At 55.2% G+C, this 13,620-nt stretch overlaps 3 protein-coding genes across 3 annotated transcripts; 2 read left to right on the forward strand and 1 right to left on the reverse strand.

Moving 5' to 3' along the window:
• Nucleotides 1-938: 938 nt before the first annotated feature.
• On the forward strand, nt 939-2,043 carry A1O3_03613 (uncharacterized protein; the record flags this gene model as incomplete). The annotated part of the gene is made up of 2 exons (XM_007733749.1): nt 939-1,257; nt 1,325-2,043. The coding sequence occupies 2 exons, from the start codon at nt 939-941 to the stop codon at nt 2,041-2,043; spliced, it is 1,038 nt and encodes a 345-aa protein (XP_007731939.1).
• A 213-nt stretch (nt 2,044-2,256) lies between these two features.
• On the reverse strand, nt 2,257-3,735 carry A1O3_03614 (uncharacterized protein; the record flags this gene model as incomplete). Its single annotated transcript, XM_007733750.1, has 1 exon — nt 2,257-3,735. The coding sequence occupies one exon, from the start codon at nt 3,733-3,735 to the stop codon at nt 2,257-2,259; it is 1,479 nt and encodes a 492-aa protein (XP_007731940.1).
• A 5,102-nt stretch (nt 3,736-8,837) lies between these two features.
• Nucleotides 8,838-10,137, forward strand: A1O3_03615 (RAN protein kinase; the record flags this gene model as incomplete). The annotated part of the gene is made up of 2 exons (XM_007733751.1): nt 8,838-9,426; nt 9,482-10,137. The coding sequence occupies 2 exons, from the start codon at nt 8,838-8,840 to the stop codon at nt 10,135-10,137; spliced, it is 1,245 nt and encodes a 414-aa protein (XP_007731941.1).
• Between the last annotated feature and the right edge of the window lie 3,483 nt (nt 10,138-13,620).

Genomic DNA, 13,620 nt, shown 5'->3' on the forward strand with positions numbered 1-13,620 from the left:
TGGCAGTAGTAGTGGAGAAGGCACTGGCAGTTGAACGGGGTAAGGGGCTTTGGCCAAGGCTGTAGCCCAGCGAGGATCCCCAGGCTCATCCTTCCTGGCACGCTCACTCTCCAACTTGTACATTTCCAGCTGTTGTGCCTTGCCTGGATGGGACACATCGACCTAAGAAGAGGAGCTGCCCAGGCTTGGCCAGATAAAGGAAAACACCTTCAAAGCCTCCGGAGCCACACGGCCTTGGTTTGACATCCCCCTGCTCGTGGTGTATATCTATCCCGGAAATTCATTGCACACGATGCGTAACTGCCAAGTCACACCGACTGATAAGGCAGTCTCCAAAGCTTATGTTCCGCTAGACACAGGAAGCGTCTAATCAAGAACCCTCCAACGAAGCCAAACTGCCCGTTTCAGCTCTACCCAAGATCCTTCAGCCTCCTTCATCCGGCGTCCCTCGACGGCCGACGACCGACGATCTCGACCTAGGTTGCTTGACGCAGCCACCCTTCTTGGCTCCCGGTCCCAAGAGCAGTCATGTCACGACTCCCGGGCTCTTCTCAACCAATGGTTCTGGGCGCCAGGTAAACAACGTCCATGTAATAAAGCGACCAAGCATTCGATGCTCCCAAGGTATCACCGTGTGCGACTTAGACATGGCCATCATGGACAATACAGCTGCATCATCTCATCGCTTGGCTTTCCTCTTCCATATCCACCCTGAGAGCACAGCCCTGACATGGACTATGTGGTAGAGACACCGCCGTTCGCAATGACTGTCTACTTACCCTGGAACTCCCCTCGCCTGGAGTGCTGCTGCCTCTCCAACGAGCCCAGTATACATCTGTGCTCAATATAAGGCCATTCCTCTCCCTCAGGCTGCGTCCTACTGTTAGAGTGAAGCTCGGTCTTGTCACCTTTTGGAGCTCCTTCCTATCACTTGTGCTATGGGTGATCTTTCCTCCACCGAAAATGGCCAGAACGCCGTGTATCGAGTTGAATCATCCCTCACTCTGACCAACCCACCTCATTCAACCCCAACCGCCTCTAGGGACACGAGCGTTGAAAGACAGAAGCTCGCTCGACAGGCTCGGCCCAATCAGTTGAACATGTTGTCCAAGCTACGAGGCTCGGTTCATAACTACCTCTCCCAAGAGCTCGACGGCTCATACATGAGCGTTGTCATCATACTTTGCTTCTTCATATCCGGCCTCATCGATAGTGTGGCATTCAACTCGTGGAACTGCTTTGTCGATATGCAGACTGGTAGGGACCTTTTCGTGTAAGGGATGTCTCCGAAACCGGAACGCTGACCTTGTGCTGTCCTTCGTAGGCAACACTATCTTTGCAGCACTCGGGCTCGGTGGCCAGCCCAAGGCCAGCCATTCACAACAATATTACAAATCTCTCACTTCGATCGGTGCCTTTTGTCTGGGCACACTCTTCTTCAATATACTGCACCGTTACCCGACGGGATTGTCGGAGCAGCCGTCATGCCGCCGACGAGGCCTGTTCATCGTGTCCTTTGGCATTCAGACAGTCTTCATCACAACCGCAACCATACTGGTCTCTGTGGACTTGGTCTCAAACCAGCCCTTTGTGCCGGGTTCTTTCTCATCCGGTAGTAAGGACAGCCCATCGTCAATCACGAACTTTCTCGACCTCTGCCCGGTGTCACTCCTCTCGTTCCAAGCTGCAGGACAGGTGACATTGTCGCGGCTGCTAGGGGTGGTCGAGTTGCCTACCATCGTTCTCAGCACACTGTATCATGACTTCACCTCGGATTTGCTTGCCGTCCGGGCGTCCTGGAGGAAGAGTTCGAGCGGATGGGAGTTCTTCGCGGGCCAACAGCGCAGACAGGGGAGGCGACTTGCTTGTATCCTTGCTCTCTTTACCGGAGGTATCATTGGCGGTGAGATGTACAAGTCCCGAGCAGGCATGGCTGGGGCATTATGGCTCGCCGCGGGCTTCAAGTTGGTCATAGTCATGGCCTGGTGCTTTTGGAAGGGGGAAATAGATGCTGGGGCTCAGACGGATATGCTTCCGCGATAAATGTGACCAGCATCTCAACGGTGGTTCATAAGGGGATGTCATCGCATTTGGATGCCACGAAACATCTCAGTCTGTTAGGGATTCACAATCTAAGTCTATATTAGACGGCCCATGAGGACCCCAAATTCTTTCATTCAGTAGATGGTTCTATTGGGCGGACACGAGTGGATGCAATGACTTGCCAGGCTTGCATGAGATATGAGCAGTCCTGAGCTAGGCCGCCTGAGTAGGGCTTTTGAACAATCTTCCAGCCTTCCAGACGTGCGTGATGTTTTTGGGGTTCTTGAACAGATCCATGTCGGCGAGCGGATTGGCGGCCAGGGCGATCAAATCCGCGTCATATCCAACGACGATCTGGCCGCTCTTGGGCGCCATGCCCAGGTGTCCAAGGACTTCGGGGCCCCGGGCCGTGGCGGCCTCGATGGCAGCCAGCGGATCCATGCCGCCATCGGTCACGGCGTAGGCCAGCTCGCCGCCACTATTGCCCAGGGCCAGCGGATGGGTGGTCGGGGTGCTGATGCCCAGGTCGGTGCCGAGGGCGATCTTGACGCCGGCCTTGACGGCCAAACGGTACGCGGCGCGGTGGTACTTGGCGGTCTCGACCATCTTGCGGTAGGATTCAGGCGACATGAGCTCGGGATGGTCGATGCCGACCTTGACGATGGTGCGGGTGGCGACATAGATGGCGCCCTTTTCCTTGATGAGCTCGGCACACTCGGCGTCCATGTAGGTGCCGTGTTCGATGGTGTGGCAGCCGGCATGGAGGGCGGCCATGATTCCGGCTTTGCCGTGGCAGTGGGCAGCGACGACACGGCCTGCGCGGGCAGCCTCTTCGACGACAACGCGCAGCTCGTCCAGCGAGAACTGCTGCCTCTGCGGGTCGTCGGCGATGCTCAGGACGCCGCCTGAGGCAAAGACCTTGATGCACTTGGCTCCGCGGCGGGTCAGGAGCCGCACGGCACGCCGGCACTCGTCCACGCCGTCGGCCAGCAGCAACGGCCCCGTGGCAGGCGCGAACGCGTTGGCTTGCGTGTCCCTCACCCCGAGGCACGACGTCACGAACCCCGACGGCAGGTCGTAGATGTCTCCGTGTCCCGAAGTCTGTGAGATGGCCGCCCCGGCCGAGTAGATGTTCGGCCCGACGAGGCTGCCTTCCTCGATCGCCTGCGACACTTCAATGGCATAGCCGCCCAGGTCCCGGATCGAGGTGAAGCCGCTCATCAAAATGTCGTGCACGTTGCGACTGATCCGCGCCCCAGCCAGGGCTGGTGGAGATGTGGTAAGCAGTTCGCTGAAATTGAACGAAGTTGCCCCCAGCAGGTGCGTGTGGCAGTCCCAGAGGCCAGGAAGCAGTACAGGAACATTTGTGGTTGGAAGCTTCTTGAATGGCGGAGGCACCGAGGATGTAGGCAGCACCGAGGTGATTTTGCCGTCCTGCAGAATCACCGTCATCCTGTTCTGCGGTTCGCCTCGGCCTGGAATGAGAAGCTCGGTGTTGATGAGCTGGGTGGTCTGGTTAACTTGAGGACTGCTCGCCAGGGGTTGGCCAAGGGATGGCGGCCGGCTTGTGGCATCTTGGTAGCTGCCTTCCTGTTGGCGTGCCAGGTTTGCTTGTGTTCTCTCCAACGTCGCATCGGTATCGACAGAGGATGTGCTAGGAGTCGTTGCTGGAATGATCTTGCGACGTGTCATGGTTGGACGTCCTGCAGGGCAAGTTGCTTACTCTCGTTAAGCAATCCGGAGGGTCTGGCCAATTCCGATCTTGAGATTGTAGGCGGTAATAACTGTCCGCTGAACCAAGGCCTTGGATGATGTGTTCGGTCACATAAAATGCTATATCTGTCCGTGTGAGCACTTGACACCAAGAACCACCGAACCAGTACTCCGTAAAGTAAAGCTTGATTTACAAGGAACACAATGTTTTCGAGGCTAAGTGACGGGACTTGGACAGAATTCAACAAGATCAAGATGCGGGTGGCCTCTAGCAAATGCTATCTTACCTCCGCCGACCAAAAAGCCCAGAAATGGCTTCTTGAGAGCGGCGAGCTGGCACGTTGGACGTTGATAGATACTAGAAGCTGAGGTTGTGGCAGACGAATAGAATGCGGCAGACGGCCGGCCGCCTAGTACGGAAGAGGAAGGACGATTGTGGCGGCGATTTGTTATTCCGTTCCGACATATCATCCATCAGAACTCAGAGTACTCCGTATCTGTACCGAGTACAGAGTGTAGCATGTGTACGGCGTAGAAGACGAAGCCTCATCTTCCCATGGGAAACTTGGCCTCGAGCCGACTGACTGCCTACTTGAAATATCTGATGGATGATTCCAAGATCAATTGCTCGACATCGGAACCGGCCAAGATAAGATTGCACGTTTTGAAGCTCAGACCTGGAAGAACACGCCCCCGACTACCATGATTTCGTTGAGCTCCGCATGGCGGGCGCCGAAACACATAGACAAGTCTACACATGCGACAAGAGCAGGGCACGGACACGGATATGAAATATCATCAGACTAGGGTTGCCTTTCGAAGTTGTGTTTCACACCGGAACGTGTCCCGACACGCCGTTGATCCGCCCAAGAGGCCTGATTACACCGTCTTGAGAATGGCCCTCTGGTGTTCTGTGTTGGAGCATGCCCTGGAATCTTTGGATCACGCGAGCTGAAGCTGGTCGGGTCAAGGCTCATAAGGTTCTATCTCCTGACACAGATTAGGTCAGCCACAGTGTCGACACTAGGGACAGGGTGAATGTGTCAAGAAGCCACGGTAAATCCTTGACCTTGAGTAATTTTTGCGATCCTTTGAGACAACTGGAGTGTCAGTCGTTCGACTCGACGTTCGGTCTGTGTCACCACACTCCAGATGCTGTTTCACGTGATTATGCCTTTCGACGATCACGTGCCAGCCGGTGGGAGTTGGAACCCGCGTCCTCCCGCTGTCGACTACTAGTACTACTTTGTGGATGGGATTTTACGGTTGGTATCACCTTACCAGGGCGAGGACATCAGAATTATTTGGGTCAACAATCACAACACTCCGTACGGCTAGTTGCCTCTCAGGGAGCCTTTCGTGGCAATTCTCTGACCACCGGAGAAGTTCGCTGAGGTCCCAGCCGCAATGCAAGCATTGCTGCGCTGGACCCCAGGAATGTGACGGGCAAAAGCCCCCTGCCTATCCCGCCAACGAACCTCTTTGTGTACGTGGCCAGGCCCCGACTTACTCCTTGCGAAGAAACCAGTGGCAACTGCCGTTCGCCGTCGAACTCTCTCAGCTATCACCCCATCCCTCGCTCTTCAAGGATGATGCGCGCCTCGGCTGAACATGCTGGCAGATCGAAAGGTGGGTTCCTTGCGGACGTCAAGGACATGGGACTTAATGGGAAGCCTGTGTGACTCGAAAAGGCAACGATTTTGCCGATTTCCCACTCATTGAGACACAGAGTTCACCCCCCTCATAGAGATTAACTCCTACGCGTGGCTCAGAGTTTAGTTCTGTGTTTGTCCAAGACTGGGGTCTGATTCAACTTGGAGGATGCACAGCAGGAGCAGGACTGAGGACTGCACCACTACTAGACTGAATACAGCACGTGATTCCATATGTTTCGGCGGAGCATGCGAGAAGTAGAGAAGTTAGCTACGGTGGCGTATTGGGGGTTGAGGCCAATTCCAATTCCAACCTCCTCGCCACCCGCCTCGCTGTCTGGAGCGTCGCATCCATCTGCCCAACTTAAAGTCCCCCCTCCAGTCGGCGTCTGGTAAGGGCGAAATCGGCTGTAGGAGGCGTGGCCAGATTCACAGCGAACGCAGACACGGGCTAGTAGCCTCGTGTTCGCCCACCACACCTCAGCTCCAGCGTTGCCACCCTCAACATTTGACTCGTCAGGCAACGTGGCTTGAAATCTGTCAAAGCCAAAGTGTCTACCCCCAAGGGTCTCACCGACAGGTCTCATAGCCTCACACAGGCCGGGCACCGCTGTACAGCGCCTACGGCCCGCCTCTGTAAGAGGAGTGTGTGGTATTCTCCTACGTAACCTAATGTCGCTGACGGGCTGGGAGTACAGAAAGTGGTTACTAGACGCACCCATGCGACACTCGTGTCAGTCAACCCCTGGTCCTTCTTCTGGGCCCTCTGAGCAACGATCCCAATCCCATTTCTTGCCTTCTTGCCGACACTGGCATGGACTCCGCTCTTGGCTGGTCAACGGCCCCAACTAAACACCCATGCGACAAGCCTTGGTCGTGGCTATCAACGACGATCCTGAGACACGCGACGACTGCTCACCTTAGTCGTCCCCACCCCAGACCGCCTTGTTCAATTTCGGCGCGACTCATAGGCCGCGGCGCTATACGCATACTATTTGCGCTACTGGCCACTGACCTTCTCCTGATCTTCGACTCGCATCTTCGCGAGCTTAAAGCGGGGTCATTTGGGCAGATAAGAGGGGACCTTCACATCACAATCTCACAAACTGGTGTCCTGCGGATCGTGTGCTCGACCCTCAAGCATCATAGGGTGATGAAACACTCCGGCCCGCCTCGTCTGCGAATTGTGTGTGGCGAATGTCCATGTGTGGTGTCAGAGCACAATAATTTGCAAGCCACAAAGCCGGCCGCCGAAGCTTCCGTCGAGGCTGGTTTTGCCGTGTGACCTAAGCACAAAGGGGCAAAGCCAATGCAGCTCACCAGCACTTGTTGAGTCTCGACTGCTACCACATACTACAGATGTACGGCAAGGTAGTTGGGGCCTCTATGAAGAGTAACTATTGTTCAGCCTAGGAGGCGACTTGCGAGATTGTTTGCCCCATGGACTCGCATTGCTTGAGTCCACAACTGGACGTCGCCAGTGTGGACTGTTAGGAACCAGGGGTTCATTGTCTTTCCCAAGGTATCCGTACTATGCCTGGGATAGTTTTTCAGGAGCGACAGAACTGTGGACTGGCCTCTTTGAATCAGAGTGCACCGTAGCGCTGACCACAAGGTGGCCCTGGCCAGGGCCAGAGATAGGATTCTCCGGGTTTGAAAGCCTTGTCTTGACGGCGGCAGACTCCAGGCATACTCGGCAAGACCAGGGAAGGTTGCAGACCTCAGAACGGCCTTGGGGTCATTGGGCAGGAACTGAAGGGCATTGCAGGACGCGACGACACCCCTTCGCATCCGGACTCTGGCGTGGCTGTGTCAGAGGGCCGCTGATTGGCCACTAGGTGTGATTGGGCGCGAGGATTGCAGCGAGCAGCGCTCCAGCAGTCAGAATGAAACTAGGTGACGCTGGCAACACGGTTGCGTACTTCTCAGTCCGACAGGCTACCGTCCTGCCATTCTCACGTCTAGCCGTCTAGGTCGCCGCCCACCAGCATTTTCGAAACACGAGCGAATGACAGGGGCAGGCCCACTACTAGGCCACAAGGTAGTCTGGGAGACTACGGCCAGGATTTCCGCCTCTGCCAGGTGTGAGGCGCAAAAGCAAAAAAGAAACACGATCTAAGGATCCTCACCCACCAGGCCGCTTCCCGGCCTACCGATCAGTCGATCAATGTGCTCGTCTCATGTCCGACGCCGTCTGTCCTGGCGCCTGAATCCGCCAATGGTTGCAGCCGTGCACCTTTCACTCTGAGCCCTGGGCAAATGACCCATAATCGAGAGTCGGATGAGATGAGTTTAGACAAGGCTAGAAACACAGCAGACGGCAGAGGGAATCTGCCTGTCACCCGTGGCGTCACAGATGAAATCCCTCGTCCAGAGTCATTGGATCTGTCGATGCCAAGGTAAAATCCCGAGAGGCTGGCCGCAAGTTGGGTGACGAACAAGCGGCTGCGAAAAAAAGCTGTGCTTCGGAATGACCATTCATGCTGTATACCCTGGTCCTGGCCAGGCCAACGTTAATCAGCAGCATTCTTGGGCAAATGCAGGCAGCCAACTCTCTCGCCGTCTCCCTCCAGCGTGACTGGTGGTCGGCACACTGGGGCGCATACTTCGTACAGGAGGGCCCACAGAGCCGGCAGACTACTGGATGGTGATCTAGCGCTGGCGTTCGGTCTCGCAAGGAACGCTGATCGGTGGTGACCAGAAATGCGCCCAGCCACCCGGTGATCCGTCCACCCTGAGCATTTTTGGTCCAAGCATGCCACCGGTCCTTGCTGCCAGGCCGTGCCCGCCTTAAACCGAAAAGGTCCATGGCGATGCCTCGTCATCTAGCGTGAGACCACAGCCCAAGGGTTTACCAACTTTGACGCACCGCGGTGGGCCTCTGTTGTTCCTGGCGTTCTATTCGCAGCATCTTCTGACCAGGTTCTGACTACATTTTGCCCCACCGGCATGGGTGACATGGGGGCAATCATGTCCGTGCGTCGAAGTTTGCCATGCTACGCCGTGCCTCTGGCTTCGAACTACCGTCATACCATAAAGGTCGAGACGTTATATTCCCTCTATACCTCGACAGCCCCCTCGATATCAACACCAGTATCACCAGCGAACACCAGCAAACACCAACCACTCCGCCAGACTCAACACTCTCCACCTCGGACCTCTTCTGTTCTACATATCTACTCTTGTCTTGCTTTCAATCTTTCGCGTCCTTCCTTACAGCCTTCGACCATCTAGCCGGCTTCCAACTCAACCACCTCCATTGGATATCCCAGGACTGGCCACATTTCCTACTTTCCATCTTTTCCTCTCAACCACCTGTCTCCAGAGCCCTTCTGGACCCATGTTTTGAACAGTCTCGTCTTTTTTGGTCTTTGCCGACTCCTCCCTTTTCCTAGAGCAAGTACTCCGTACTTTTGGGCTCTCCCAAGAATGCTATTAACGCCACCATCGTCCCCCCAACTCACGTCCTGTCTCGCGCCAGAAGACAGATTGGGTTGTGTGCTAGCCGGCCGATTGGAACTTGTCTCTATCCTCGGAATTGGTGCCTATGGAGTGGTCTACCAGGCCATCGACATCCTGACCAACATCCCCTTCGCGGTCAAGGCTCTCCCTAAAGCCGGATTGGACTCCAGGCAGCGGCGTTTCCAGCGGCGAGAGATTGCTCTCCACCACCAAGCCGGCCAACATCCCAATGTGGTCTCCATGCATCGCATCCTGGACAGCCCGGACTGCACCTTTGTCGTGATCGAGTACTGCCCCGAGGGCGATCTGTTCTCCAATATCACCGAACAAGGCCGATTCGTGGGCGACGATCAATTGGCCAAGCATGCCTTCTTGCAAATTTTGGATGCAGTTCAATATTGCCATTCCGTTGGGATTTACCACCGGGACCTGAAGCCCGAGAACATCCTGGTGACTGACCAAGGCCGCACGGTCAAATTGGCCGATTTTGGACTTGCCACCACGGACGCCATCACCTCCGACTTTGGATGTGGTTCGACCTTCTACATGTCACCCGGTATGTCTTGCTTGCGCCCTCCGAACCGTGCATCCTTGGACTAACGTACCCTCAGAATGCCAGCAAGCGCCGACCAGGCCGTATGCTCGATATGCTGCCGCCCCCAATGATGTCTGGAGTCTGGGTGTCATCCTGGTCAATCTCACCTGTGGTCGCAATCCATGGAAGAAGGCCTCTCCTGATGATTCCACGTTTAGAGCGTTCCTCAGGGATCCCAAGTTTTTGAGCTCGATCTTGCCCATCTCACCCGAGTTGAACTTGATCCTGAGACGCATTTTCGAGTGTGACCCGCACAAGAGGATAAGCCTCCAGGAACTCCGGGAGGTGATCATCAATTGCCCCAGGTTGACCATGAACTCATACACCACTCTTCCGCCGTCGCCCCCTCAGACACCGTACGACTATGTGGATCCGATGGATTGTGCCAACCTGGCTCTCCCACCATCACCACCGGCTTCCCCATGTCCCCAACCGGCCTTCCAATCTCAACCCTCGGAATGGTCTTTGTTCGAACCTGCCTCGAAGCAGTGTTCGTCTTGTTCTTCTCTTTCCACGGATTCCGGCTATGAATCCGAGGCCTCTTACACGGATGCTGGTCAACGTCTGCAACCTCCCGTCTTCAACTTCTACGGCAATGTCATTCCTTTGAACGAGCATGACAAGTCGTATTATACGCCATCCACTTTTGTCCCAGCTGTTGCTGCATTTTAATCTACGCCATTTGTCTACATACGGAGGGCAGCACCCTGGTTGCCGCGGTCACGATGTTACGGTGTTACGATTGGGAATCTTACTGGATACCCGGGCGGTCTACGATCTATTTGATATTTACCTCCTGGAATGGATGGAGCTTTTTATCTAACTGGACGCACTGGTGAAACACCAATTGCTTTATTTGTTTTTGGGAAGACAGCGGAAGCATTTGATCGGAGTTTAGTGTCCAACTGTGTGTGGTTTTTCTGGTGTGGCTGAGACTGTTGTTGGTGATCGCTGCAAAAGGATAAGAGAAAAAAAGAGGAGGCGCACAAAACGCAAGTGATTGTCACTGTCTCTCAAGCCAAGTGCTGGTGCGAGACGACATACTTCTGGGAACTGGGAGGGTGGTTGTTGTTGTTGCTGCTTTTGTTCCAGCACTTACAATGTACACTGAAGGTGGTTTCGTCTGTTGACCGCCGGCCGTGAAACCCACCTGGACCTGTGGTTCATGGGATTTCCCAGCTGGGTTCTCAGGATGTTGCCCTCCGGGGCCGTCTATTCTTAGGCCTGGCCAGGTGTCGGTTGGATTGTATGTAGATAGTTGGAAAACAGGTCCAATCGAAGAATCTACGAGATGAATTTTCCAGTTCGAATCTTAGCGGGCTTATTCGTGTGTTTGGCCTTATGAGGCGTAAAGATAGAGGACTCGGTCGTCGTCGTCTTCCTCGCCCCCGTATTCTGCCCTTCTGGTGTTGGCCTTCCAACCTCCTTCTGACCGGGGGGCTTGGAGAAGAGGACACGCCACTTCCTCCCAGAGAGTCTGAGTATCCCTCCTCGCTCCCTCCATTCGACCCTATCCAGCTGGGCCATATCCCATCCTGCGCATACACACAGGAATATTCCCTTCAGCTGGCACGCTCATGGCCGTCCGCCCGCCCCTCGATGATGCTATTCCTGATGACAGCTCTGGCTGCTGGCTCTGCCTCCGCCTCCGCCTCCGTCTCTGCCACATTCGCGTGACCATGCCGCCATTTCATGCGACTAATGCAAGCCGCCTCTGTTCCAGCCCTCGTTTTTGACAGCGCATGCGTCAGGCAGCCCGCGCGAGTTGCAGGATTGCCCGAGGCATTGGCTGCCTTACTCTGCATGTCCCTCTTCTGCCCCGCCTCGCTCGCCTCGTCCTCGCCCTGCCGTTCGTTGCCGGCCTTCTTTTGCCACCCACTACTGCATTGCAGCTGCGTCCACGGTCCCAGTTCGACCTGCCATCCTGCGCAGACCGGCACGTTGAACCTAGGTAGCCTATAGCCCCCTTGGCTCCCGCTTTTTGGGGGCGATAGTGCCCGTCTCTGCCTGTTGGGAGGCCGCTGGAGCCAAAAGCAAATCCATCCTCCTCCTCCTACACCGTTATGTGCCTATGCAGTATGCCGGTGTCAAACGGGGAATTCTACCAACAGCATCCCAGAGTCTATGGCCAATATGCCCCGCCATCTCTGGGATCTGCTTCTTTGTGTCTGCGGCCACACCCACACTGGCACACATCCCCCCCACAGCCCGACCTTCACGATCAACATATCCCATCAGCTCACAGCGCCGCCCTCCACCAACACCGCTTTGATGCAGGAGCTTGCGCAGCACCGACGCATGCTCCTGGGTTGTTGACAGTCTCTAGGGTGCTGCGATCGACGATTCAACAGTAATGGCACACACAACGTGGTCATGCGTAGCCTGTGGCACCTATGCATGTCCAACCGTGTGCCCCAATGTTTCGGCACCACGGGGGCGACTTGGGGGCTGGCGTTCAGTTCAACCAAGGGATGCTAACAACTGACAACAACTGTGTATGTTGTGCGAGGGCTCCCGGGCGGTTACCAACCCCCCTGCCACATATTTTGGCTGGCATTCGCCGGGGTGCTTAACTACCACTACTCGTACACTATCTCCTCTCCGTACTTGCCCCTCCATGCCGCCATGTCGACAAACTGCCTTTGTGTGCCACCGACAAGGCTCATGCCCAACCATAGCGGTAGCCAAGTCGGAAGGGTTCAAGGTCGGTCTGTCAATGTCCTACAACCAACAGCGCATTCAATGCTGCACCTTCACGACTTCTGTCTCGCGTGATAAGTTTGGAACCCAGCTAGTTGATGGGGTTTCCTGCTGGGTGCTAACTGGACAACCCCCTTGCTTTGCTCAGTCAGTCGGCCATGATCGCTCGGTGACCATCTGCCATCTCTGTCACCCAGGCGTCGACTGCTGCATTGGTGGCTGTCTTATCTTGGACATTTCCTTACTCCTGATTGCCTGTATCATGAATGACTGTCACATCGGTTAGATTTCGAGGTAGGTTCAACACAAGGTTTAGACCTTCATGGCAAAAACGTGTTTATTCACAGTCAGGGAGAGTCTGGATTGACAGTGTGTCCCTCCTTCCAAAGGTTAACTCCTGCCGAAGCCAGCCCCCTTGCCTACTACCCTGTGACTATGGCCATAGTCTTGGGGCCACGTTCAAACCTCGCTGAACAATAAACTTCCTTGCAGGAAGTCTTCAGCCCCAGAGGGCTTCGGCACTTGACCGTGAAAGCCAAAGTCAATCCTCATGGGGCTCTACGTGCAAGGCAGAGATGGAGTGAGCGGCCAGCGGCCAAACTGTCAGCCATCAGCCATCAGCCATCAGCCATCATCCAGCCATCAAGCCTTGTCCAACAAGAACTACACATCCCACATGGCGAAAATGCCGCATACAAAGGCAATGAGGGCATGATGATGGGCGGACGCGGATGTGTACATCCTGTCCTGCATGGTCCCAGGAAAGCCCTGCAACCTGGTCTCCGCCTGAGGCCCCCCTGGCCCTGGCCCAACAGCATGCATCACTGGCAGTCAATACGGCCAAACGAGTTCAATGCTGCAGAATAGCATGACCTTGCACGTGATTCATTGCGAGCGCTTCACAATAGTCGACTCGAGCGTGCCAGTGTCACGCGGAGGTCGTCGTCGTCGTCGTCTTTCTCGACGTGTCTGAAGTGTGTGAGTCAACGGCTCGTACCATTGAATTGACAACCCCCCTAAAAGGAAGGGAGCGCTTAGCCATTCAAAGACTCGTCTATGGACGAAACGGATCAAAGCTCGGGGTCAAAGAAGACCAAATCAAGGTAGAATATGCACAGAATGCACGGAGCGCACAATACGAGATTCAGATCAGCAGGACAAGCGTTGTCGAAGAAGAAGAACGAGAACGAAGACGAAGAAGGCGGGAGCTGGTATTCCTGCCTTGCTCCCCTGGGCCCTCCGACAGCAGCCTGCGTACATGTGACATATGCCTCATCTCTGAATGTCGGGCCCTTCGATGAACTTGGTCGAGGTTCACAGTTCACAGATCAAGGGGAGCGGGTTCTCGCGGAAAAGAGATTGTGACCAATCTTGTTGCTGTCTTGTTTATGAACCATTGGAAAAATTATGTACAGTGTGCACATTATTGGGAGGCAAGCAGGGCCACCAGGTGGT

This window comes from Capronia epimyces (assembly GCF_000585565.1).
Source record: "Capronia epimyces CBS 606.96 chromosome Unknown aczIQ-supercont1.3, whole genome shotgun sequence".
In the NCBI taxonomy this organism is placed as follows: Eukaryota; Fungi; Ascomycota; class Eurotiomycetes; order Chaetothyriales; family Herpotrichiellaceae; genus Capronia; species Capronia epimyces.